General features: G+C 38.9%; 1 protein-coding gene across 1 annotated transcript in view; it reads left to right on the forward strand.

Annotated features, from left to right (window-relative positions):
- Nucleotides 1-2,727: 2,727 nt before the first annotated feature.
- Nucleotides 2,728-25,946, forward strand: part of LOC114650955 (ICOS ligand-like) — a 41,354-nt gene continuing 18,135 nt past the window's right edge. The window contains exons 1-4 of the mRNA XM_028800911.2: nucleotides 2,728-3,007; nucleotides 21,479-21,534; nucleotides 23,554-23,874; nucleotides 25,405-25,713. Of these exons, the coding sequence (XP_028656744.1) occupies nucleotides 2,994-3,007; nucleotides 21,479-21,534; nucleotides 23,554-23,874; nucleotides 25,405-25,713 (700 nt within the window). The 5' untranslated portion in view covers nucleotides 2,728-2,993. The remainder of the gene's footprint in view (nucleotides 3,008-21,478; nucleotides 21,535-23,553; nucleotides 23,875-25,404; nucleotides 25,714-25,946) is intronic.

Genomic DNA, 25,946 nt, shown 5'->3' on the forward strand with positions numbered 1-25,946 from the left:
GTGGTGTTCGAGACTTTATTCTTGTAATTAATAAACGTGTGTATTTGATAAAGATGTGGTTTCCAACTGGTGGTGTCCGGGCAAGTCTCACAATATATATATATATATATATATATATATATATATATATATATATATATATATATATATATATATATATATATAGAAGGCAGGTGCATCTTTCACCTAACATGTACAGACCAGTGGAGACATCATGAAGACCTTCCAGAGACTGGTTCTGGACTATATGAGTCCTCTTGTGGACCTACTACAGATTGCCTATCAGACAAAGATTGTAGTAGAAATTTCCTACACCATAGGGCCTCAATGCCCGGTCATTATTGATAGAGTGGATGTAGAGATGGTACACTGCTACAAGTATTTGGAGCACCACACCAATAACAGGATGGAACAGTCTCATAACACAGTTTGCTAAGAAAAAAGGAGTCTGCACAATATCCTTTAATGTGACTAGTGACATCCTTTACATGTTAATGGCCACTGTGGTGTGTGGGACTGGCAACATAACTTCAATTTAGGCCCACAAAATCATAAGCTGATTAAGAAGGCAGGCTCAGTTATGGGGCTTATTCTGGATGACTCGTTGGAGATAGTAGTGAAGAAGAGAATAAAGACAAGACTAAGTGTCATCATGCACAATGCTGTACATCCTCTCTCTGATACACTAGCATTGAGGGTTTTATACTACTGGGGCTCCTTTATAGCAATGGAAACTGTGACTAGGACTGCTCTTATTTTTGGCCAAGTAGGAATTTTTCTTTCTTTTCAGTAACTCTTGTCTGTATTTGTTTGTTATAATATGTATGTAGTTTTTATTTATTGATTTTCTACAAAAAGGCAAATTTTCTCTTTTGGGTAAGTAAAGATCTATCTATCTATCTATCTATCTATCTATCTATCTATCTATCTATCTATCTATCTATCTATCTATCTATCTATCTATCTATCTATCTATCTTACTCATTAACTAAGGTTGTCTTATTTTAATTTATTTGTCTTTTATTCTTCTTTTCTTCATTATGTAAAGCACTTTGAGCTACTTTTTGTATGAAAATGTGCTATATAAATAAATGTTGTTGTTGTTGTTATCTATCTATCTATCTATCTATCTATCTATCTATCTATCTATCTATCTATCTATCTATCTATCTATCTATCTATCTATCTATCTATCTATCTATCTATCTATCTATCTATCTATCTATCTATCTATCTATCTATCTATCTATCTATCTATCTATCTATCATTATTTTATATTCTGGTTATAGTCTCCACTAGCTCTTTTAATTCTAAAGTTAAAAAAGAACTTTTGACAGTTAATGATGACATATACTCGGGGCCAGCGCCACCATTAAGGAGAATTAGTTGTTCACCTATGACGCAAATCATGAAGGGGGTAAAAACCCAGCCACATGGGTTAGCTACCAAGCAGTCGGTTGGCATACAAATAAGCTTGGACTTGGGTGCAAAATAACCTAGCACCGGCACTGCATACACTCTTACAGAATATCACGGTGGCGCAGTGGTGTCCTAAATTCAGATTCTGTGTTATGCAGTCTGCTCATTCTCCTCAGGCCTGTAGGGGTTTTCCTCCCACATCTAAATGATATGTCAATTAGTTTAACTTCCCACTCCATTTGCCTCAGATTGAGTCTGAATGTGTGTGAATGACTGCCACACGGTATGTACCTTTCACTACTGGGGATAAGCTTTGGTCTCCTGAACTCTGGAATTGGATCAAATGTTGCATCACTAGCTGCATATTCAAAGCACATTCCTGTATGACTCCTTCCTTCACCAGAAAAAGGACTGCTGCTGTGTTTTTGGCTGCAGAGTGCAGACCAAACTAGCGGTGGAGCGGGGAGGGGGCCAACCTGAAATACTGGAGAGGGTTCATGGTTTCATAAAATCCCCAAAAGTCTAACAACTGACAGTATACCCTACATGAAATGGCTGGAAATAATTTAAGTTTCATCTCGTTTTGGCAATACTTTTCCATCCTTAACTTTCCAAATCCTAGTGGCGGAATTGAGACTGCAGTGCAGCCGGCGCTTCATTTAAAGCTGCCTGCACGAAGCATGCTGGAGTGAACAACGCAGGAGAATAAAAACTGATTGATAAAATAACATTAGTATTTAGGCCTACTGATAATAAAAGTGTTAGTAAGCACTAACATTCTCTATTCCCTCCGTTTAATCCGCTGCATAAAATTCCAAGACGCGCACTAGAACTGCGCACCTTTTAAAACCGATCACCCCACTGCCACCACCATTTACGCACAGGAAACAACAGGACATAAAGGTTTCTGATCCGTAAAACAATTGTTAAAAATATAAGACACCCAACCCAACTCCCCCACTAACCACGCAGAGCTTTGATTTTACACTGGTGACAACCCTTCATAGACCATAACGGCGACTTTCACGCTGCTCGTGGGTCGCGGTGGCAACATGCTTGAGCAGTACAGACACGCCATAGTTTGTCCACTTTCTTATTCAGACACATACGAGATTGAATACTGTTTGGCTGTAATAACGGAAAATGTAGACGATCATTTTTGTGAAGCGATCTGACAACACGTTTGGCAAAGCTGCTCACTGAACTTTCGGGAAATGCAAATTAGAATGTGTGGGGACCACAAAGAGAGCGCGTCCATTCTCGAGCGCGCGCACAAGAGAAAGAGACAGAGCGAGCGAGCGAGAGAGAGAGTTAGTTTCGACACTTCCTCCAAAGAATCTAGAGCAACGATTTTCTCTGCCGGATTTTGTCCCTTGCACAAGGTGGTAACCCACACAGACAAGGAGGAAGGTCGAGTGAAAGGGCAGGCACAACGCTGTCAGTTGTAGGCGGACTTGTCACATGCCACCGAGCGTGAGTTTTCTATTCAGCCTAAAAGGGACTTTCCAAGAGGGTCATACAATCGATTCATTCCACTTTATTCACTTGGCTGCACGCGTGAGAAGCTAGAAACATGAATTTGTCTCGGTGAGTCTTTCTTTCTTTCTTTCTTTCTTTCTTTGTGCTTGTAATGCTTTCGGTATTTATAACTAAAACTGGACGGACGGTGGTCGAATAATCAAATCTGCCATCCAGCGCGTTGTACCACTTACCTTTTGTTGTATATAGCGCAGTTCAACTTCACATCAATTGGGCGCCAAGCGCTGCTCATATACGAGTATATGCGATGCAGAACAACACGGTGACGTGCAAACGAGTTGTGTAAATGTGTAAAGGTGCAAAAAGAAGTAGAATTTAAAACAACGTGTACTACATAAATGAAACGTTTCTAAAAGTGAAACACTCTCGCTGCGTATCATAATTGAGTAATTTCTACATCGTTATATTTTATCCATATTTTTGTTTTTCTTGCTTGTAAATAAGTACTTTTTTGCATGGCATACATTACACACGCAGTAGATAGATATATAGTTATTAAAGGCACTGTACAGATAGATAGATAGATAGATAGATAGATAGATAGATAGATAGATAGATAGATAGATAGATAGATAGATAGATAGATAGATATGAAAGCACTGTATAACAGATAGATAGGGAAGGTGCTAGAGAATGTGTATAAACTGAATATGTGTGTGTGCGCATACTGAGACAAAGTAACAGACATATGAAAGGCATTATATAACAGATACATATATAGATATGAATGTTACTATATAGTAAATTTCCATTTACTTAGTAGTACAGGCCTTTGCATAGCATCGGTCAACTAGAAAACTCAACAAAGCCGTATGTTAAACACCACTCTTCGGCAAACATGTGCAACATTAGGCTTAAACATTTATTTTTTTTATTTCCATAAGGTCATCATTTTATTGTCTACTGACTTGCCAGTTTCTTAGTTTGTGACCTCAGACAATTACACAAATCAGTTTGCATTATACTAAAAGTAAACAGTCCAAGAAAAGGGCTTTTGCAAATGTGGAGATGAAATTAATGAGGATGGAACATAGATAATGATTGACCTTAACTTCAAAGGAAATAAGTAGCTTTACTACTCATAATGCCTAAGCAAACACCTACTGATGCTGTTTCAGAAGTGGATACAATAAAATATATAACCACATCATAAAGTTATATCAATAGATAGATATGGCAATATATAAAAGATAGATAGATAGATAGATAGATAGATAGATAGATAGATAGATAGATAGATAGATAGATAGATAGATAGATAGATAGATCTAGTTATCAGGCTTTGAACTTTAAAACCTGAGGTTGTGGGTTGAAGTCTCCATTACCAGTACTGTGTGACCAAGTGCAAGTCACTCCACCTGTTTGTGCTTGAAATGTTGTACGTTGCCTTGGATAAAAGTGTTGGCAAAATAACGACAGATAGATAAGAAATGCAATATATAATAGACTGATAGATGAAGGAATTTGTTTTATTCTTTGTCATTAACGTGACCTGAATTAAAAGCCATAAGATAGAGCAGCAAAAGGTAAGACTCTCCCTACGTGGGATTTGTGTATCCTGTTCTGACAGAATTGCCATGAGAACTGCACTTCATTTCTTCATTAACATTGTCGGTACCTGTGTGTACAAAGTGTTTGAACCTTGAACGGGGAAAGCAATGTGGCCCTCTGCACTTAGGACATGCAGATTCCAGAGCAGCATTTGTGCAAAAGATAAGGTTATCAGCAGAAAGGGCTATTCACCATAATGTAGTGTACAGCTGGTACATTATGTCCTTAAACAGAATACTTCAAACAAATCTTAGACAGGCCAGTACAATAAACTATGCCTACAGCTGTAAAATAATATATTTCATCATCGACTAATTAAACATTTGTTTATTACCAGTCAAGACTAATACAATTGCAGTGCCTTCTTATATACTGTATGAAAGAAATGCCTGAAATGAATGTCAGTTTCATTTCCTTCATTATGGCAGACTTTAAGTCATGCCAGTGTTTGAGTGTTCCTTGTAGCAGTTGCTCCAGGGATGTCTCTGATTGTGCTTCATCTTGAAAGATGGATGGAAATGTTTTTTTGTAATTTTGAAACGCAGTAAATCATCATGGACATTTTCAAAATACTCCTGCCACCTCCTGTTAGCAGAGAGGCATGAAGGTTGCTTAGCCCGAGGAAACGCCTTTACAGCCTTCACAACTGTGTTGCACAGGGACAACTGGATAACCTAAGTTAACCCAGTTACTGGCCATTAAACAGACTGTGAAGTTAGTAAAAGTTCTATATAAAGGCAGAGCAATTGCTTTCACTTCTTGTTTCAGAGTGACTCATCACGCTTATTGTTTTTGGCAGTAGTGGTATCAGGCCCTTATACGCTTGTAACAATTCAGATAGCACATCAGCAGTTTTAACTGCAATTGGTGGGTGCAATTATTAGTGGGGATTTGAGTTTAAATCCCATTCCAGGCACAGGGTATGTGAAGTCTGCACATTTTTGGGTCCTTATTTTTTTATTTCCTCGTACAACTGGCAGGTGTTTTGCTGAATGCAGCTTGCAGTGGACTGGCATCCCACCCAGGATTGGTTCACACCTTATGCCCAATGCTATTATCCATGTAGAAAACTAAACTATGGATTGACGGATTTATAGCTGGCACTCAGTCATTCTAAAATTCCACTTAATACAGTTCAGGGTTGTGAGAGAGTGGAGCCTGTCCAAACAGCGTATTATTATGTATGTCCGCTGTCAATTTTTTGAACCAGACTTTTCAAGTGCAAGGTGATTTTTGAAATTAACTTATAAGTGCTTCAGGAAGGGGCCAGCTCAGGTCCTGTGGTTAGAATCGCTATCAGAAAGCCTTATCATCAGTCAGTCAGGTTTGTTTCTAAAAATTAAATGTTTCACTTTTCTTCTCACTTGTATTTGTTTGGTACATTGGCAATTGTGAACCAAACCTGTGTGAAAGTGAGTGTGTACATGAGTAGGTCGTGTAATGAACTCCTCATTCAAAGTTGGTCCTTGCCTCATGGCACATGCTGCTAGAATAGGCTTCAGACCCCACGACTCTCATTTTGATTAAGCATGTTTGAGTGAACCAGGCAATGTTATCTGTGTTTTATTGTATGTTTCAGGTTTACTCTGATATCCCAAAAACGTGTGTGTTACGTTCACTACCAATATTAAATAGTGTGGGTGTATGTGTGAGTGGGACTTGTACCTCTGCCAGTGCTATTTCTTGCCATTAACCCTATGCAGTCATGATAGACTATGTCCCACCGCTGCAATCCTTCACAGTTATATTATATGTTTCACCAGTCCATATTGGGAACTGGTATTTCGCAATGCAAGGTCATGGGATGTAAAACTCTGTCCCAGAACCAATGCATGGATGACACCAGATCATTGAATTGCTCACTCACACTCCCTTAAATGACTACAGTTTAGAGCTGTCAACCAATCAAACAGCATGCCTTTGGACTGTGGTAGAAATTGAAATGGAAACCATTCTTGAATAAGGAACGCATGTAAGTTCCACAAAGATGGGTCCGGCTGCAGTGGGTTTTAATATTGCAAATGGCTCCATTGGGTCAATTTTTACAACATTTCTATTTGTTTAGTTCAATATAAGTACCACTTTAATTAGACCTTTGAAATATAAATGCATAGATTTGGAATTGAAAAAAAGGCTTGGGATTTGAACAGGACTAGATGATAAAGATACTCCCGCTGACTGTTTTCTTTTTGTACACTATTTCTATTTTTATTTGCTTGCATCACAATGATCACAAATTGGGGATTTTTTTACTCCACTTTTACTCTTCAAGTCGCTTATCTGTTTCCTTCTCTCAAATGTGGAAGGGGATTCTTGGTGAAGTCATCTGCCAGGGTCAGCTTCTTTTATAGACTATAAATGAAGCTGTTGGAACTCCATTTGCATTTATGGGTATTTCCTATATCTCCATCACTCCCAGTGTGACAGGAAATCAGCGGGTATGCAAGTGGAAGTCGGCCATCCGTATTCAAGGCAAAGTTTAGGCATTTTTTTGACACATTTGAATGAACTGTACACATTCTAGAAGTTGTTGGAAGGGTTGCTGCTATATATTCCATCTCTCCATTTCGCTTTTATGTAAGCTACATTACTCCGTTCATGCAGAGAAGATTTTGACAAAACAATTCATTAGTATTCATGCAGAATAAGGTCACTGTTTAAATGCGCTGGAAATTCCAACTCTGAAATTTGTTCTGTGGATTTTCCTCTTTCACTGTTGGTGAGGCCTGTTTTGTTAGATTAATTTTTACATAGCCCTCAGGGTCAAAGTGCTTGCAAATATTTCCAAGTGTATTGCACTAGCAGTAAACTACTAAATCATACAACATTGTTGTACTGTGTGATTTTTGCTGGTCCTTTGGTACTTAAACGACTTTGAAATGCACTCATTTAACTGCATGAATTGCCTGAAATTTTTTATATAATTAGAAGAGCATTAGGAATGACATGGAAACTTTAGTGCACATATAGCACATTAGTACAGCAGAACTCATACAGCAAGTGACCCATCACAGCAAGACAAGCAGGAGGACAATGGTCAGACCTGAATGAGTGACACCTACAAGGAAGAATCCTGTTCTTGGATGGTGATCGAAAATACAAGGAAGCACCACTTAAAGCTTTTGTTATTTTCTTGGATGAGGTTTATGATCCAGACTCTTCTACAGTTTTCCTTGCAATTATAAATTTTAAGACATGTCTTCTATTGTTTGTAAAGACAGGAACTACTGGGTTAATTAAGTTAGAAGGATTTGCAGATGCTTTATTAAAAATAGCTACATTTACCAGTCAAAAACAAACATACATTTTTAAATACAGCATTCTTCCTGCGCCTGTCCTTGGTATCTTCACACACCTCAACCTCTCTTTCTTTATCAGTAGCCTCAGCATTTCTCCTACCCCTCTTTTTGGTATCCCTGTGTGTCTTAGCTTCTCTTGCTAGATCCTTCATCTCTCTTTTGATTGTGTTCCCGTAAAGCCTGCTTCTCAGATTGTCATTTTGAGGTGTCTTGCTCGACTTCTGTCCACATTCTGACTGCCATCAATGGTAGATGTGCCTCCATTATTCGTATTCTTGTTAGTACTTCGTGTCTTTGAAGGAGACTCAGGTTGCACCTCCTTAGTATTTGGCAACCCGATTTTGCTCGGTATGTTGTTGTTGTTGATGTGTTCTTTTTTAACTCCTGTTTTGTTAAAAGATAAAAAAATATGGTCATAATCAGGAATTGAATTTTGGACCTCTAAAGTATCATGTTGTCATCCATACCTCTGAGCCACTAAAGGCAAATTGATGAATCAGACCAAAGTTAAACAGACCAATTGGATTGCTAGAAGTGACTGGCAGCAGTGGGGTGTCAGGCAGTGGGGCTGAAGTAGTTGGTGAGGCAAATACACACACACACACACACACACACACACACACACACACACACACACACACACACACACACACACACACAAACTCTCACAGAAAGCAGAGTTTCATTATGTAGTAAATAGTACTAACAGATAGTGGGGCTGTGGATAGCATTGCTACCTATCATTTCAAAAATTGCATACATGGTCATTGTCATCTGTGTACAGTTTGCTTATTTTTCTTGTGCCTGTGTAGGTTGTCATCCAGGAACCCAGTTTATTCTCCCAAAGATGAACAGGATAGGTTAATTAGTGACTCTAAGCTGGCCCCAGTGTGGGTGTGTGCCTTCTAATAGACTGGCACCTTGTCCAGGGCTTGTTTCCTGTCTTCTACCCATATAATCCCGATGCAGACACTGACCCCACCCCATGCTTACAAATTGAGACACTTTGTTATTTTTTTTAGCTTTAAATACATATTTTTTGGCTACTCTGTTTTAGGTTCTTAGAAGTTTTTACATGAATGATTTGTACCAACCAGGTAACTACAAGGTAGTAGAATTTTAATTCCTTTTTTTTTTTTTTTGAGTTTGCCTCTTTTCCATTTTGTAAGGTTAGACTTTTTGTGGCTATATTGTCAGGACACGGTGCACTGTTGCTATTGACTTGACTACCACATGTCCAGAATTCATGAGGTGTCACACCAACGATGTATTTCCTTAAAAGCCTGCACTGCAAAATTACTTCAATGAGTGGGCTTTCAGTAGTGAATGTCATCTGGTTACTGATCTGTCAATTCCTCTCCCGACTTCATTAACGGTTTTCTGTTTAAGTTTTGGTGATGGCATATGTTTTGGTTATTGACTTCAGACTGCTTTCATTTTAACTCTTTGAGGGCTGAATATTTTTTCCAAAAAACTCAGTTTTCTGAAAAGCACACAAAGTAATGATTTCACACAGAAAGCAACATAAAACATCTGTTGCTGCATGCTGTGGTTGCTGTTGGCACATGTTCGGATATCTCTGGAGGCAGTGGCTACACGGGGGAACCTTGATGGCGAGCTGGAATGCACGGTGGGCTGGCTGCCTTCGCACAGCCAGTGGGCGGTGGTGGCAGTTGTAGTGTGACACAATATGATCTTGTCATCATAAGTGGTGGTCCATCCAGGCAAATGCTACCGTAGGCGCATCAGCTACACAAATGTGTTCAACGCCACGATCAGCTGATGCTGGTATCTCACTTTCATATTCGATGTCCATCTCCTGATCACTTGCATCAAATTCCAAGTCTGACAAGTCAGAGTCCGATTCAGCGATAATACGTAAAACGTCTATGACGCATTTAGACTCTCGCCTGATCTCAATGTCATTTTTGAGGTTGTTAGCTGTTCGCTACTCATGCAGGGAATCGAGGTTAAATCAACAAAGCTACTTAACTTTCCTTCTAGCAAAGAAAGTCAAACTTAAAATGTAACGGCGAGTTTTGTCACAGTTTGCAGCTGATTACCATCCTCTACCCCCGAATTTTGACAAAAGTTGACATCAGCCCTGAAAGAGTTAATAACAACAGGGTGCTCCCTGAGTAGTGTGCGGACAAGCTGGTGAGTCCTGAATGAGAGAAGTCTTCAAAGACGAATCCTGTTCTTGGGTAAAATAAAAAGTGGCAATCTAAAAAAACAAGGGAGCACCTCTTCAAACGTTTGTTAATTTCTTATATAAGTTTTGAGATCCTGACAGCTCTACACTATTTCTTCCGATTATAAATGTTAATATGTGGCTTCTGTTGTGTGTCAAGACAGGAGCTGTCAGGGTATCTTAGAAGGAGCCGCAGGTGATTTATTAGAACAATATTAGCAGACAGCGATTGCTGTTGTTAGCATTGCTGCCTCATGGATCCAATGTCCTGTTTTTATATTGCGTGCATAATCATTATGATCTCTATGCTGTTTGCTCATTTGTCCTGAGCCTGTGTACATTTTCCTCACATTATTCTACCACATTCCCAAGGATTTGTGCAGGTTAGGTTAATTAGTGACTCCAGATTGGCCTCAATGTGGATGTGTGTCCTGAGATAAACTGGCTCCTTTTCTATGGCCCATTTCACATCATGCACCCGATAATCAGGCTATGTCTCACTGCTGTTACAAACTGAAGCTATTTAATTTTTTTTTCTTTATAATAATTTTTCTTCACCTGTCCTGTTGTAGTTTCATGGAGGGTGTTAACCTCAGGGAATATTAATACATGGTTGTTTTGTACCAGGGCGTCACTGTAGTAGTGTGGCTGCCTTGTAGTTAGAAGATGCGGGTTCTCTTCCCGGGTCCTCCCTGTGTGGAGTTTGCATGTTCTCCCCGTGTCTGCGTGGGTTTCCTCTGGGTGCTTCAGTTTCCTCCCACAGTCCAAAGACATACAGGTTAGGTGCAGTGGCCATCCTAAATTGTCCCTGGTATGTGCTTGGTGTATGTGTGTGTGTGTGCCCTGCCCGGGGTTTGTTTCCTGCCTTGTGCCCTGTGTTGGCTGGGATTGGCTCCAGCAGAACCCCGTGACCCCTTAGTTACACTGAAAAAAAAAAGGTGATGATTCACACTTAATATTTTCAATCTGAACCAATATAATTTTTTTTAGCTTATTGATCCCACAATTTTTAAGTTGAGGCAAATCATTTAGAGTGATTGGGTGCAATTCACTTGTTTTATACTAAATCTATTTTTTAAGTTGTTCTTCTTTTTTGGCAGTTGGAAAGCCAGCACGCTGGATAGTTCGACCGGAAGTATATACAAACGGGCCCTCAAATACAGCACACGAACAAACTAAAATATTAAATAGGTTTATTCCCTCCACCATAACTTACTTTGGTACAAACAAATTTTTTTTACTTTGATTGAGATCTGAAACCAAATATTTCAAGCTACAACACTAAATGACTAAACTTAAGTTGCTTGAAAGAGAAAATTTACATTGAATGAACAACATCAATGTTATACTTTTTTCAGTGTAGGATACAACGGGTTGGATAATGGATGGATGAATGTTTTGTACCAACAAGGTAACTATAAGCTAGTAGAATTTTATTACCACTGTTTATTGCCACATTGCCATTTCGTAAGGTCTGATATTTCGTGGTTGTGTTGTCTGCATATGGTGAATCCCAGAGGGCATGAGGCACTACGTCATCGATGCAACACTAATTATGCTGAGCCACATTCAGAGATAAAGGATTCCTCGAACAATTTTCAGTGGGTGAGCTTTCAGCAGTGAACATCATGTTGTTCCTGACTAATAGCAAGTTTCCTTCCAACTTCATTAACGGGTTTATGTCTAGGTTTCGGTGATGGTATGTCTTTTGGTTATGGACTTCTGACTATTCTTGTTTTGACATCATTTGAGGTTTAGTGCTTCTGTTTTGGTAACAGTGTTTCTGATTTTTAATAACAACTCTCACTGCGGTTTTCTGAACATATGCTCCTGTACCAGTTTGGGTAACCGTATCCTAGTGGTTAGCCATGCAGGCAATTGAGGATGGTTTGCTGGGATTAAAACAAAAAAAAAAGCAGATGGGTGATGTCTATGCTGTGGTCCATCAGATCATCTCAGGATTTAGTGACTGTCATAACACCCACGAGTCTGGATGGGCTTAAGCTAATTTCTGAATATTATTGGACATAATTAATAATGCAGTATTCTCAAAAACCTATTTAGCCTGTTTCAGTCCAATGGACTGATGCCCTGTCTGGAACAAATTGCTGTGTTGCAATCGATGCTGTTGAGATAGGGGCATCTTCCTGACTTGGATCAAGAGATTTTGAGAATGTAATCTAATGTATTAACTGAAGTGCACAGCTACCCAGTGAGGCAGCATGGACTTCAGTGCTTAGTTTTTACAGGCAAATCAGGCAAAATTATACAGGGAGATTCACTCGAATATTCTGTTGTAACTCTCATTAGGATGAAGCAATTTGAACCCAAAAATACACTATATATCTTGACGTATGTTTAATCGAAGTGGTTGCTGAAAGTGGTTTCCGTTTTCTGCCAGACACATTTCAACGCGGCACTCCGTGTTCCTGAACGTATTGGCAAGCGTCTCGGGGGGAATAGCAGCAATTTCACTTTGGATGTTTTTCTTCAAATCTTCCACAGTGCAAGGCTTGTTCTGATAGACTTTTTCTTTGAGCAGACCCCAAAGGAAGAAGTCTGGTGGTGTTAGATCTGGCCATCGTGGTGGCCAAAGCCCCTTTGAAATGACCCTGTTGCTGAAGAAGAACTCAGTTTCTGCCATTCTCCTTGCGGATGTGTGACACGTTGCTCCATCGTGCTGGAAGTAACCTTCAGTTAACTCACGATCATCCAGTTGATTCTGACATCGCTTAAACGAATTGGTGACCCAATAGGTTCGCACCATGAAGATGCTCTGCTCAACACCATACACCCACCATCCTGATGAGAAGTCAAGTGACTGAGTGAAGGGGTATGAGCGGTATGCATCTAGAAGTTGCAAACAGAAGTTAAATGTTGTGACGGCTGTCCGGCGCCTACCTCATCGCTCTGACGCAGGGGCATCCCGGCTTGTTCGAATCTTCTGTGAGACATGCCCAGACACCATCAGACTGACACAACATCTTTATATAAAAGCACACACGTTTGTTCACAGTTGTCCAATAAACAGTCCCACACAGCACACAGTGCTTCCCAGCACTAACCACCGTCAATACGGGCCTCTCTCAACGTCCGTGTGCCGCCTTTCCTCTCTCCACGGGAGCTTCGTCCTGCTCCCACTCCCGGCTCCAGCTCCCTGATTGTAGTGAGGTGACCCCTTTTATTTCCACCTGGATATGCTCCAGGTGCCTGATGACGTCCTTCTGGCAGCACTTCCAGGTGTGGCCGAAGTGCTGCTCTTGTACCCAGAAGCACTCCGGGCGTCCCTGGAAGGATCTTCCTCCATCTTCCCGGGTGTGGCGGAAGTGTACGTGTTCCGGGTTCCATGAGGCTCAGGGTGCCCCCTGGCGGTGGCCACGGGCCCCAACGGGCTTGAGCCTCCTTGCTCCTCTCCCGTGGTCTCTCCCGATCCAGGGCGGTTGCCCCCTTGTGGCCCAGAGGACGAATACGCCACCTCCCGGTCCTTCCAGGCGTCCCAGCTGGGTCTGCCCCCCAGCCTCCTGTGACACTCCATATACTGTGGAGCACATTGCATGTTGATTTGTTCAGATTGCTTTGTCCAAGCGAGAGTTATTACATAATATTCTTGGCCTCTTTCGAGTGAATCTCCCTGTATTAAACACAGTGCAGAATTAATCTCCATGATTAATATTAGCAAATCCCGATAATATAAGGTCAATTAAGCTACATGGTCATTATGCAATGAAATTTTTACTTACCGTATTTTTTGCTCCATAAGACGCACCTAGGTTTAGAGGAGGAAAACAAGAAAAAAAATATTCTGAACCAAATGGTGTACTAATATGTTTAATAAAATATAGCAGAATAATATTTCAACCATGTAAATTCAACAGCGGTATTAAGAAACATTATCACTGTCATTAACAAATAAGGAGAGACTTTAAGGTTCAAGGACTCTTCTAGTTTTATGGAAACCCCAAGAACTCCTTATCGCTAGTGTCAGAATTTATGACGCTCAGTTGCTAACAATCACTTTGCAGGAGCACGTGCCTATCATCACGCACGTTTGGACCAATGCTCCCTGAAGTTATATCGCCAGTCTAGTCCCATCTATATTTGTAATGCCACAAAGCCCTTCATCTCGTGTTTTGTTGTGGGTTTCCAGTTTGAAAAATGAGAATGCGGTGCAAGCACAGCCCTCAATTCATAAAATTGCTCTGCATACCTGTTTGTCTCATCTGACAGTAGCTGAAAGGCAGCTTCAGGAAAGAACAGCCTGAAGTAGTCCAGCGGCTGGTAATCTGTCGAGTCCAACAGCAAGCCATACTGTCTTGTGAAGTCCGGTAGCCAGTTTGGCTCCCACGGATCAATGTCTAGGTATTCCTCCCAAACGAACCTTGCCATAGGTGTCCCGATCAGCTGATGCCAGTTCCTCACTCTCTTGTCTCACTCTCAACAAAAGTCCGACTCAGTGATAATGCGCAAAACATTTGTTTTCTGCACTCGCTTCGCTCCCTCGTGAGATGTCGATGTCATCTTACCTTTGTTTACATTTGTTTACATTTCGCAACTCACACACACACACACAAGGATTAGATTCCGAGTCAATGGGTCTAACATTCCTCATAGCACAGAGGGAATGCCTGTAACGTAACAGTGAGTTTTGTCGCCCTCTACCCCTGGATGTCGACTTTTGTCAGGTAATACACATCATGGTCTGTGACGCAATATTCGCTCCATAAGATGCACAGACATTTACAACCTTCTTTTGGGGAAAAAAAGTGCGTCTTATGGTGCGAAAAATATGGTAATTAGTTGAGAGCTGATAATGATGACAATGCATGTGCTGTTTTAGATTTTCCATATTTTTTTATCCTTTGTATACAGGAGCAAATTAAAAATTGGGCAGTCTGTCCCATCAAAGATTTAACCGTTTTATGATATAAGAGCTCATCTGAACTGAGCTTTCATTTCTTATTGATTAAAGATATGATATCGGTCCATTTCAGAAGTTCCTGTCATCAGTCTTAATCCTTGCACTCCTGTTTTGCTATCAGAATCGTGCAGCACAGTACTGTTTAATGTACAGTATGTCTTGTTATCACAATGTACTTTATGCTGTTCATTCATTCTTCGCCAATCTTATTTATCTAGTGCAAGGTTCACCCTTCTTTGGCATTATCGAGCCCAAGTAAGGAGCTAGACCCATTTAGATTGTGATAGGAAAGCCAGATGAGACACAGGACAAAAACGGCAATTTTGTACGGAAAGTGATGAGGTCAGAACTTGAACCCAGGAGTCTGTAGCAGTCAGGCCGCAGTACTGAGCACTGTGCCAGTAAGTTGCTCACCATTACTGTTGTTATTTGTTTTTATGCGTTAAGGAAAATGTCTTGGGCAGTATGGAGTGTTGAAAGTGGTACATCAGCTGTTGAGACCCACATATGTATGCTGAAGTGTGGTTATTATACGTTGATGATATATTTACTAAAGGAAATATGCTGAGAAGATTATCAATCTGAAGGCAAATGATGATAAGAAAAGATGGAACCGTTAAGAAAATATGCTAGCTTTAAAGAGCAGAACAAAGTCGGTCTAAGTTACTGATCTGAAAATTCTTGATGTGCCAAGCACTTACAGTAATTTACTAGATTATTAGTCTTCCTTTTGAAACAAAATTCATACAGACTCCACATGTGGTGTTCACGCACCCAACAACATCAGCTGTGTGTTCAACAGCTGCCGCTACGGTGAGATGTGTCACACTTTCTAAAGAAAACTGAAAGATAAGAATAGTAACAATTTCTTATCTTACCAAATACTGAATGAAAATTAAAAAGCAGAAATGCTAACATCATGCTAAGTATTCACATAACCTGGCAGTATACAGACATCCATCCATCCATTATCCAACCCACTATATCCTAACTACAGGGTCACGGGGGTCTGCTGGAGCTAATCCCAGCCAACAAAGGGCGCAAGGCAGGAAACAAACCCCAGACAGGGTGCCAGCCCACCGCAGGGCACACACCCACACACCAAGTACACATTAGGGACAATTTAGGATTGCCAATGCCCCTAACCTGCATGTCTTTGGACTATGGGAGGAAACAGAAGCACCCGGAGGAAACCTACACAGACACGGGGAGAACATGCAAACTCCACACAGGGAGGACTTGGGAAGCAAACCCATGTCTCCTAACTGCGATTCAGCAGCAGTAACGCTGCGCCACCGTGCCACCTGGGCTAGAATCCATGGCAGTGTAATGAGAACAGGTTACTCCTCGAGACATGGTCCTGTGATGAGAAACAAACCATAATTGAAAGGGACTGACAGAGTAGCAGATGAGCTGTGGTAATGCACATAAGGAGAGAGGAAGAGAGGTGTAGAGACCAGAAGATGAAGTCAGGCAAAGATTAGCCTTGTTAGTCTTGGCAACAGCAGATCCAGCTCAGCGCCAGTCACACAAGGAGTCCCTCAGGGCTCTGTCCTCGGTCCTCTGCTTTTCTGTATTTATATGCTTCCCCTTGGCCATATTATCCGTAGTTATGGATTGGGTTATCATTTTTATGCAGATGATACTCAACTCTACTTCAATGTTAAAAGTGGAACTTCATCAGAGCTTTCTCAGCTCACAACCTGCCTTAGTGAAATTAAAACCTGGATGGAGCAGAACTCTTTAAAATTAAATTGCAATAAAACTGAACTCCTGCAAATTGGGACTAAAATGCAACTTAATAAAATGAGCTCCTTCCCAGTCCATCTTGGCAGTGATCTCATCAGACCTGCCTCTACTGTAAAAAATCTTGGTGTCATTTTTGATTCCTCCCTCGCTTATTCCGCCCACATAAATCACATTAAGAAACTTTCTTACTTTCACCTCCGTAACATATCCCGTGTTCGCTCCTTCCTCTCCTTCTCTAATGCTGAGAAACTTGTCCATACTTTTATCACATCCCACATCGATTATTGTAATTCCCTACTGGCAGGTGCCCCTTCTAATCTTATATCACAGCTCCAGCTTATTCAAAACTCAGCTGTAAGAGTCCTTACTCGAACCAGCAGCAGCGAGCACATCACACCCATCCTGCTCCGTCTTCACTGGCTCCCTGTGTCCTACAGAATCGAATATAAAATCCTACTAATAACCTATAAAGCCTTAAATAACCTTGCGCCAAACTACATCAGTGACCTTCTCCATCACTATGTGCCTGCCCGCCCACTAAGGTCCTCTGATTCTGGTAATCTTGTTGTGCCCGTCACTAATCTACACTCCATGGGTGACAGGGCCTTCAGCTGTATAGCGCCCAGACTCTGGAATGACCTACCAAAATTAATCAGGTCAGCTGACTCCATGAATTCTTTTAAAAAACAACTCAAAACTCATCTGTTCAGGAAGGCTTTTAGCTCTACTTGACTTTATTACCTTTCTCTCAGTTTACTTCTCTGTCAAGATGCTAATGTAACCTGTGTGTGTGCGCGAGACCATCAATTATGTTGTCTGTTTTTTTTTCAGAATTTACTGTCTTAATCTTCTTTGTTTATTTATCTGGTTTGTACAATGCTATATACTGTATACTGTATTTTGCCGTTCTTTATTATATTCTGTAAGTGCCTTGAGCATGGGAAAGGCGCTATATAAATAAAATGTATTATTATTATTATTATTATTATTATTATTATTATAACTGGAAAAGACTAAATTATGGTGTTGAAAACCAAAAGTCAGAGTCAGAGTTTAGAAAATGTAGCCTCCAGAAAAGTAAAGTCTAGGATTCACGACAAGGAGAGTTTTTAGGGCTGTTATTCTAATCTTGGGCAGCATCATGATGTTAGAGTTGGCCTTTTATCGCAACACTTTGAGGGGTTGATACCAAGGTGTCATAACACCAAATGGCAGTGAGTGTAAAGAAATAAAAATAGCATTGTAAACAATACAGAAATGTCTACAACATTATATATGGTCAAATTCATAAACCAATTGCAATATTCAGAGTCGGCATAAATATGAATCTCAGATATACTGTATGTCCTAAATATCTTGGTAAAATTTAACAAACTGGTAAAAATCAAAAAGAGAAACAGATTATAACAGCTTTTCATGCTCTTGCTGGGGCTGAAACCTGGCTCATTTTTTTTTTTTTGGAGTCTATTCATCATCATTCCCTTTATTCTTAATTTCTTTTCCATTTCCCATAAAGACTGAGCCAAAGGGAATGGGACCTCCAATTACCTGTTCAGCCACCTCAAGCCGAAAACAATAAAATGTCTTTTTTCTTTAATGCAGGGATCTTGCTGACACATTGTTGGTACTTGGTCACCTTCTCTTAAGTCTCTTTCCTGGTAGTGAAATCATTTTAGGTTTTTTAATTTTGTGGTGGTCAAATTGAGTTTCTGATTGCCTATTTGCTTTTTGTGTAAGCATTTTGATTTGTCGGATTAGCCTTTAAGGATTTATTTCTTTTGGAAATGGAATTTCTTACCAGTGTTTTGAGGTTTCTTTGTGTTTCTTGTTTCATTCTTTTTTTAGTTTTTATCGTTGTCACTGTGAAATACCATGGGTTAAAAAGTGTCAGGCCTCCAACCACAGAGAACTCCTTGTTGTGGAAGGTTGATGGAGGGGGTAAAGTGAAGGAAAGTTTGACCGATAGTCACACCGCAATGTGCCTTTGTCACTCCTGGCACAAAAATTAACATAGTGCAAGAGGGTGGGCTGAGTGCTTAGGGGTGCTCTTTGAGGAAGAAGACAACCAGTTACTTTCTGGTGTTACCTTCATTTCCTTCCCTAATGTAATGGGTGAAAAAAGACTGTTGTAGCACTCACTGAATGCCCTCGCGTTTGACATCTCTTTCATTTTGTCTGCTTTATTTTGTTAACTTAAGTGTTTATTTTTTTCTGTATTGTGTAATACATAAATATTTTATTCAAATTTTTTTGTAAAATACTACCTCTAGCAGCATTCATAAGGTGTGTGGTTTTGGTTAGTTGTGCCAACGAGATGTTTCAGTCCTAACATAGCTGAATACAACGTTGGTGCCAAACAACTTACATCAAAATTCTCAACTCGTTGTAACTTGTTATGGGTAAACTAATATCATCTAATGATTCAAACTCCACTTCTCTCAGTGAAAAACAAGAAAGTGTATTTATAGTTGGCCAAGGAATAAAAACATTGGGCACGAGAAAACTAGCAAAACATTCCATGGTCTGCTGACTCTAGATGCGATGGAAGAATGTGGAATATGATCATAAGTCAATAGACCCTGTAAATCCTTTAGGCTGTGAATTTGTTTAATGTGGTGGTGTTCACATTCACCATATAATGTATATACAGTATGAAAGCCATGATAGATAGATAGATAGATAGATAGATAGATAGATAGATAGATAGATAGATAGATAGATAGATAGATAGATAGATAGATAGATAGATAGATAGATAGATAGATAGATAGATAGATAGATAGATAGATAGATAGATAGATAGATAATCTTCAACTGCAAGTCTCTAATTCTTTTTCCATTCTGGGGTTTATAAGAAGCTCTCCATGCAGGAGAAGTCGTATTGTCTGCCATTAAATGATTCCTCCATTTTTGTGGTCTGGCATTTCCTTCACTTGGTACGCTTTTAAGCATAATCCATAAAAATCATTTTCTTAATAAATGGGAATAAAAAACCATCCATGTGTTTTATTTTTAAAATATTTTAGACTTTTACATCTGGTATCATTTGTAACATTTGGTCTACTCAGTATCCCACACACTGGCAGTTCTTACTTTTTTATTTGTTTACCAGATAAAGGGCCTTTATAAAGGGGATCTGCACCTCAGTTGGTTATCACTGTCTGAATTTGTATAATACATTAGAGGTCAGCTGAAGTTGGACAGTTGGGAGACAAAGTCAAAGAGGCGAGATTGCGTTGGTTTGGACATGTGCAGAGGAGAAATGCTGAGTATATTGGGAGAAGGATGTTAAGGATGGAGCTGCCAGGGAAGAGGGAAAGAGGAAGGCCTAAGAAAAGGTTTATGGATGTGGTGAGAGAGGACATGCAGGTGATGGGTGTAACAGAACAAGATGCACAGGACAGAAAGATATGGAAGAAGATGATCCGCTGTGGCGACCTCTAACGGGAGCAGCCGAAAGAAGAAGAAGAGTGAAGTCACAAGCCAAGCTCTTAATACGAACTACTATTGTATCAGATTTCCATTTTTCTTAACCTGATCAATAAAGTCTCTGACTTTGTTAAATCCATGTTTGAATAATAACGTATCTAAAGTTTTAAACTCTAGTTTAAAAACAGGATTCCAGATTGTTCTCCAAGAAACCAGAATACTGAGTTCAAGTTAGTATCTAATTGAATATTTTTCACATGCCAAATTGAGACCATATTTCGAAAAAAATGTGTAAATAATGGAAAGTGTCTGACATCAATAAAAAAGTTGTCAAAATTAAGGTTGCCAACCTTGAAAAAGAACACAAAGGCTAAACTCCTCCATAATAAAGGTTAAGGGTATGTAAAATGTTTTGAAAACCTTTTAGTCTAAAAGCGTCTGTTCTGCTGAAAATATCAAATAAACCTTGACCGCTTTCATCCACTTGCATTTATAAAATGCTATGCTTAACCCAACCAATCTTATCCCAAATTAAATTTAGTAAAAACTTCTGAATTTCTTTCATTAGCCACAGTGGGGATCGATACATCTAAACTTGTAACATAGCATTGAAGATATTCTGGATTAGGAATCGAAGGGATTGCTCTCTGCCGCCACTTCATAATGGCCTGCAGCAGAATTCTTCTGTTTTTTGAATACTTAGGGTTCTATATTGGGAATTCTGGGACCAATGGTTAGGACTGGTAGATAAGGTTCAGGGGAGAGTAAAAAAGTTGGAAATGGGTGGTCTCAAAACTTTCTTTTTAAGGCAGGGTATTAATAATAGATAGATAGATAGATAGATAGATAGATAGATAGATAGATAGATAGATAGATAGATAGATAGATAGATAGATAGATAGATAGATAGATAGATAGATAGATAGATAGATAGATAGATAGATAGATAGATAGATAGTAAATACTATATATATATATATATATATATACTAGCTGTATAAAATTCACTTTACCGATGGAGTCGCTTTCTTTCAGCTTCATGCTGTAGCCTTGTACTTTCTTCTTCCAGCTCGTTAACTTGGGGCCGCCTTGTCGGCTCATTGAGGTTCATGCTGTAGCCTCGCACTTTCTGGCCAGATAGACAGACAGACACACTTCCACATGTAGAAGTTTATATACAGTATAAGATATATATAATACACATACACACATATACTGAGCGATAAAGTAACAGAAAGGCACCACATGAGAAATTTCTATTGACTTAATAGCACAGGTCTGTGTATAGCATTTACCAAGTAGACAACTCAGCATTGCTGTTTTTAAACACAGTGATCATGTGTAACATTATGCTTAATATTTTTATTTTTGTATTTCCATAGGGTCATCAATTTATTGTGCACTGCCTGCTTTCTTCTACAAGTGTTTTGTACTAAAGGTAAGTCTTTAAGATTTAGAAGCCACTAACACAAACATAGCCAAATGTCTTTTTTTTGTTCCTTTAGGTCTTTAATTAAAAATGATACAAAATTAAAGTGGAGAGATAAACGCATTTGCAAGTTTAATGTATAATGAACTGTTAAATATTCAAAAGCTCAAGATTATTTTTGTTAAGCTAACGTAAACATATTTTAGTTATTTGTAAATTGCATTTGTCATACATTAGTGTTTGAACTGAGAGCACCATAATGTTTTATTCATGTTTAGTTCCTTAATGGTTTCCTCGCAGTGTGTGCTTTAGTACATATCAGGACTGATTTTTATCAGGCTTATTATGATGTACATTAAATTAAATAAATGATTGATTGTTGTCTTTTAGTAGATTAATAGCCACACCCCTACTGTATAATGGCAATATGTCACTACAGGCTGAAGCCATTTGAAGCCATAGCCTTTCAACACACACAGACATATGTATGATTTACTGACTGAAGGCTAAGCTTTCCCTTCACTCCAACTATTTATAAGACATCTGCCTCTCAGTATTGAATTTCACACCTTACAGTTGTCTCTGTAGTTTCATTTCATGTCCTCTGTTACACTGTTTTCTTACAACACATCCTTAAGATAAGTGTTAAGTGAATTGAAAATTCTAAATTGGCCCAATGTGATGGACTTGTGTTATGTTCACGGTTGTTTACTGACTTGTGCCCAGTGATGTCAAGAAGGGCTGTGGTCCTTTGTGACTCTGAATTAATCTGCAATGCATATGTCAAAGATGCTCCGGTTAGGTTGATTGCAATTTTTAACTGGCACTGTGTGAGTGAAAATGCAGCTTTGTATGTGTGTGAGCGAGGGGCCCATCGAAGACTGATCTCTCCTGATAATAAATTATTAATAGAATTAAGCAGGTTTAAAGTTGTTATTTTTATACATAAAATGTCAGTCATTATCCAACCCACTATATCCTAACACAGGGTCATGGGGGTCTGCTGGAGCCAGTCCCAGCCAACACAGGGCAGAAACAAATCCCGGGCAGGGTGCCAGCACAAACAGACCCACACACCAAGCGCACACTAGGGACAATTTAGGATCACCGATGCACCTAACCTTTGGACTGCGGGAGGAAACCCATGCAGACATGGGGAGAACATGCAAACTCCACACAGGGAGGACCTGGGAAGCGAACTCAGGTCTCCTCACTGCGAGGCAGCAGCACTACCACTGCGCCACCGTGCCGCTCTATATAAAATGCTGTATTCATAATTCTAATGAATGTGAGTAACACTTTATGTATTGCAAAAATGCATCTATTACTCATAAACTTTTATATAATAAGACATTAACAAATAATTCTTTTAGTCTTAATAGCAGTTGCAAAGTATCAGTAAACTGGATATTCATCGCTGTGCAGTGTGGAATATTGAAGAGCCTTTGATACATTGTTAAAGTGACTTGCGAATATGAAAAATGACTTGTGAATATGAAAGATTTGCATGTCTTACTGTGAAATATGCAATATCACAAGGAGTATGTCTCACTTAAGCTACCTATGACCATTCCACAATGAAGTTGTTTTAGTAGTCCTGTAGGAATGAATAAGCACTTTACTGATGCTTTGTAAGAGTTATTAAGAGTGAAAGGAGCCTTGGTAACATCTTGTAACATACAGGTAAATGAGTAATAGATGCATTTTTGTAGTATGTAAACTAAAGTGTTACTTGAATATGAGTGTTACTTTTTAAGGCAATAGATAGATAGATAGATAGATAGATAGATAGATAGATAGATAGATAGATAGATAGATAGATAGATAGATAGATAGATAGATAGATAGATAGATAGATAGATAGATAGATAGATAGATAGATAGATAGATATGAAATGCACTATATAGTATATTTAGCTTTTAACATAATCTTGATAAATAAACAAATAAATAAGCATTAAAATATAACTTGAGAAAAATTAAACCCACTATTATGAAAACTTTTTTTCTTTTGTTTCTCTTCTGCAGCCTTAGGGATTGACTCAGTTATTGGAGTACTTGGAGGAAATGTTTTACTTCCATGTATATGTGAGCCTTCCAAGAGATCTGATCTGTACTACCTGTGTTGGCAAATAGATAAAACATTGGTATTTGCAATTACTAACAATACTCCTGAATATGGTGAAAACTTTAAGACCAGAGCTCGTGTTTCTGAAAATGAGATCCAAAATGGAAATTGCTCCTTGCACCTCTCAAATATTTCAGTCAATGATGCTAAAAATTATGATTGTATTGTGGCTGTTGGTGACAGAGAATCTAAAAAACAAAGCATCTCCTTGAAAGTAGCTGGTAAGTTTTTTTTCATATCTATCTATCTATCTATCTATCTATCTATCTATCTATCTATCTATCTATCTATCTATCTATCTATCTATCTATCTATCTATCTATCTATCTATCTATCTATCTATCTATCTATCTATCTATCTATCTATCTATCTATCTATCTATCTATCTATCTATCTAATTAATATTTAATGGGTTTAAGCACAAAAACAAATAACATTTCTCTTTTGATTGGAATTGTTCCAGCTGCATTAACTATCCTATACTACATCCCATGCTACATGAGGTGCAGTGTTAAACTGTGAAAGATTAATAAGCTGAAGCATAACATTGTTTTCCACCGCTCTGTTGTCATTCACCACCTCCACTAACTACACATAAGGCTGTTTACATCTTGCTTCAAGAAGGGGCCTGAGTTGCCTCAAAAGCTTGCAATTTGTAATCTTTCTAGTTAGCCAATTAAAGGTGTCATTTTGCTTAACTTCTCACAGCATAAGGCTGTTCAAAAGTTTATTTTTAAAGCATTGGAGACATCTAGTGGTTTTTTGAGAAATATATCCTAATTTTAAAGAATTTTTTTTTGAAACACTGAGTTGGATTAAGCATAAGTAAAATGATAAATGTTTTGACATTGAACTTTACTGGCAGTCAACACAGTTGTTAGAAATTTCTCTTAGTGTTGCCTCCATGCACATAACAAGTTAGATACAGTTACAGCAACACAACATACAATACGTGACACCATCATAACATTATATACAGTAGTAGTGAAGAAACTATTGCACAAAACACAAATTTATAAAACAATATAGTGATGTAGCATTGCGCTCCCACACAGTAATACATCAAGTAAGCCGTTATAAAAGAAACACAATTTAAATTGGATGAAGGAGTTTAGAAATCAGCATAAGACAGAGATAAATCAGAGACTGTGTTTAACCACAGTGATTGGAGTAGAAAAGAAACCATTTATATTATTCATATTATTAAACAAATCTGAAATTCTAAATATGTTCCAGCATATCAACTTTTTCCATACTGTAGACTACGCATGCATTGATTTTTCTGAAGCCATTTTTTTCTGTACCAAGTGTGCAAGAGTGGGCACATATCTTGGTTGCCACTGACTGTCAGTCCATTACCGGGCTTACTCTTACACACTAGCAGTTATTGTTCTGCCAGTTAATCATCACCAATGAAGAACATGAAACTCATAACACTGTGGGATAAATTGGATCTCACACGAACAGCAGGAAGACATGGAAATGTTACGTAAAAGCTAAACTAGCAAAATATACACACTGCACTCTAAGCACATCTGTTGTAAAGATAGATAGATAGATAGATAGATAGATAGATAGATAGATAGATAGATAGATAGATAGATAGATAGATAGATAGATAGATAGATAGATAGATAGATAGATAGATAGATAGATAGATAGATAGATAGATAGATTAATGTGAAGAGGCTTGACATAAAGGTGATTTGTGTTGACACACACTAATAAGAATCTCACTGTTTCATTCCAGCAAACTACAGTGAACCTAAACTGGAAGTAATTAACAACTCTATGACAGATGGCAATATTTCAGTCTACATGTGCTCTACTTATGGGGGCTATCCAAAAGGGAATATCTACTGGACTTTGGATGATGAGCCACAACCCCAGGACTCAGACAGAATTCAGTTCAATTCAACAAATGAGACACGCAATCGAAGCTATAATATCACGAGTGTCTACACTGTTGTCAATGTACCTCACCAATTCAGAAAAATCCAATGCATAGTTGAAAACAGCGCACTCCAGGTCAACTTGACAGCAAGCTATGAAGAATCACGTAAGTTGACTGTCTGTCTTCAGAGCTCCGTTTCTCATACATGAGTAACAGAACAGACACGCACTGCCTCATTGTCATTGTGGATAAGCATATCTAGTAATACCAAGAGTGCTTGCTACCATTTCAAAGCTCGCTTTATAAAACAAGGAAGAAGGGGATACATGGGTAAGAGATTTATATAGTACTAGCTGAAGTACCCAGCAGTGTCCCTTATACAATCGGTTAAGGGAGGA

Source organism: Erpetoichthys calabaricus, chromosome 4, assembly GCF_900747795.2.
Source record: "Erpetoichthys calabaricus chromosome 4, fErpCal1.3, whole genome shotgun sequence".
NCBI classification, from domain to species: Eukaryota; Metazoa; Chordata; class Cladistia; order Polypteriformes; family Polypteridae; genus Erpetoichthys; species Erpetoichthys calabaricus.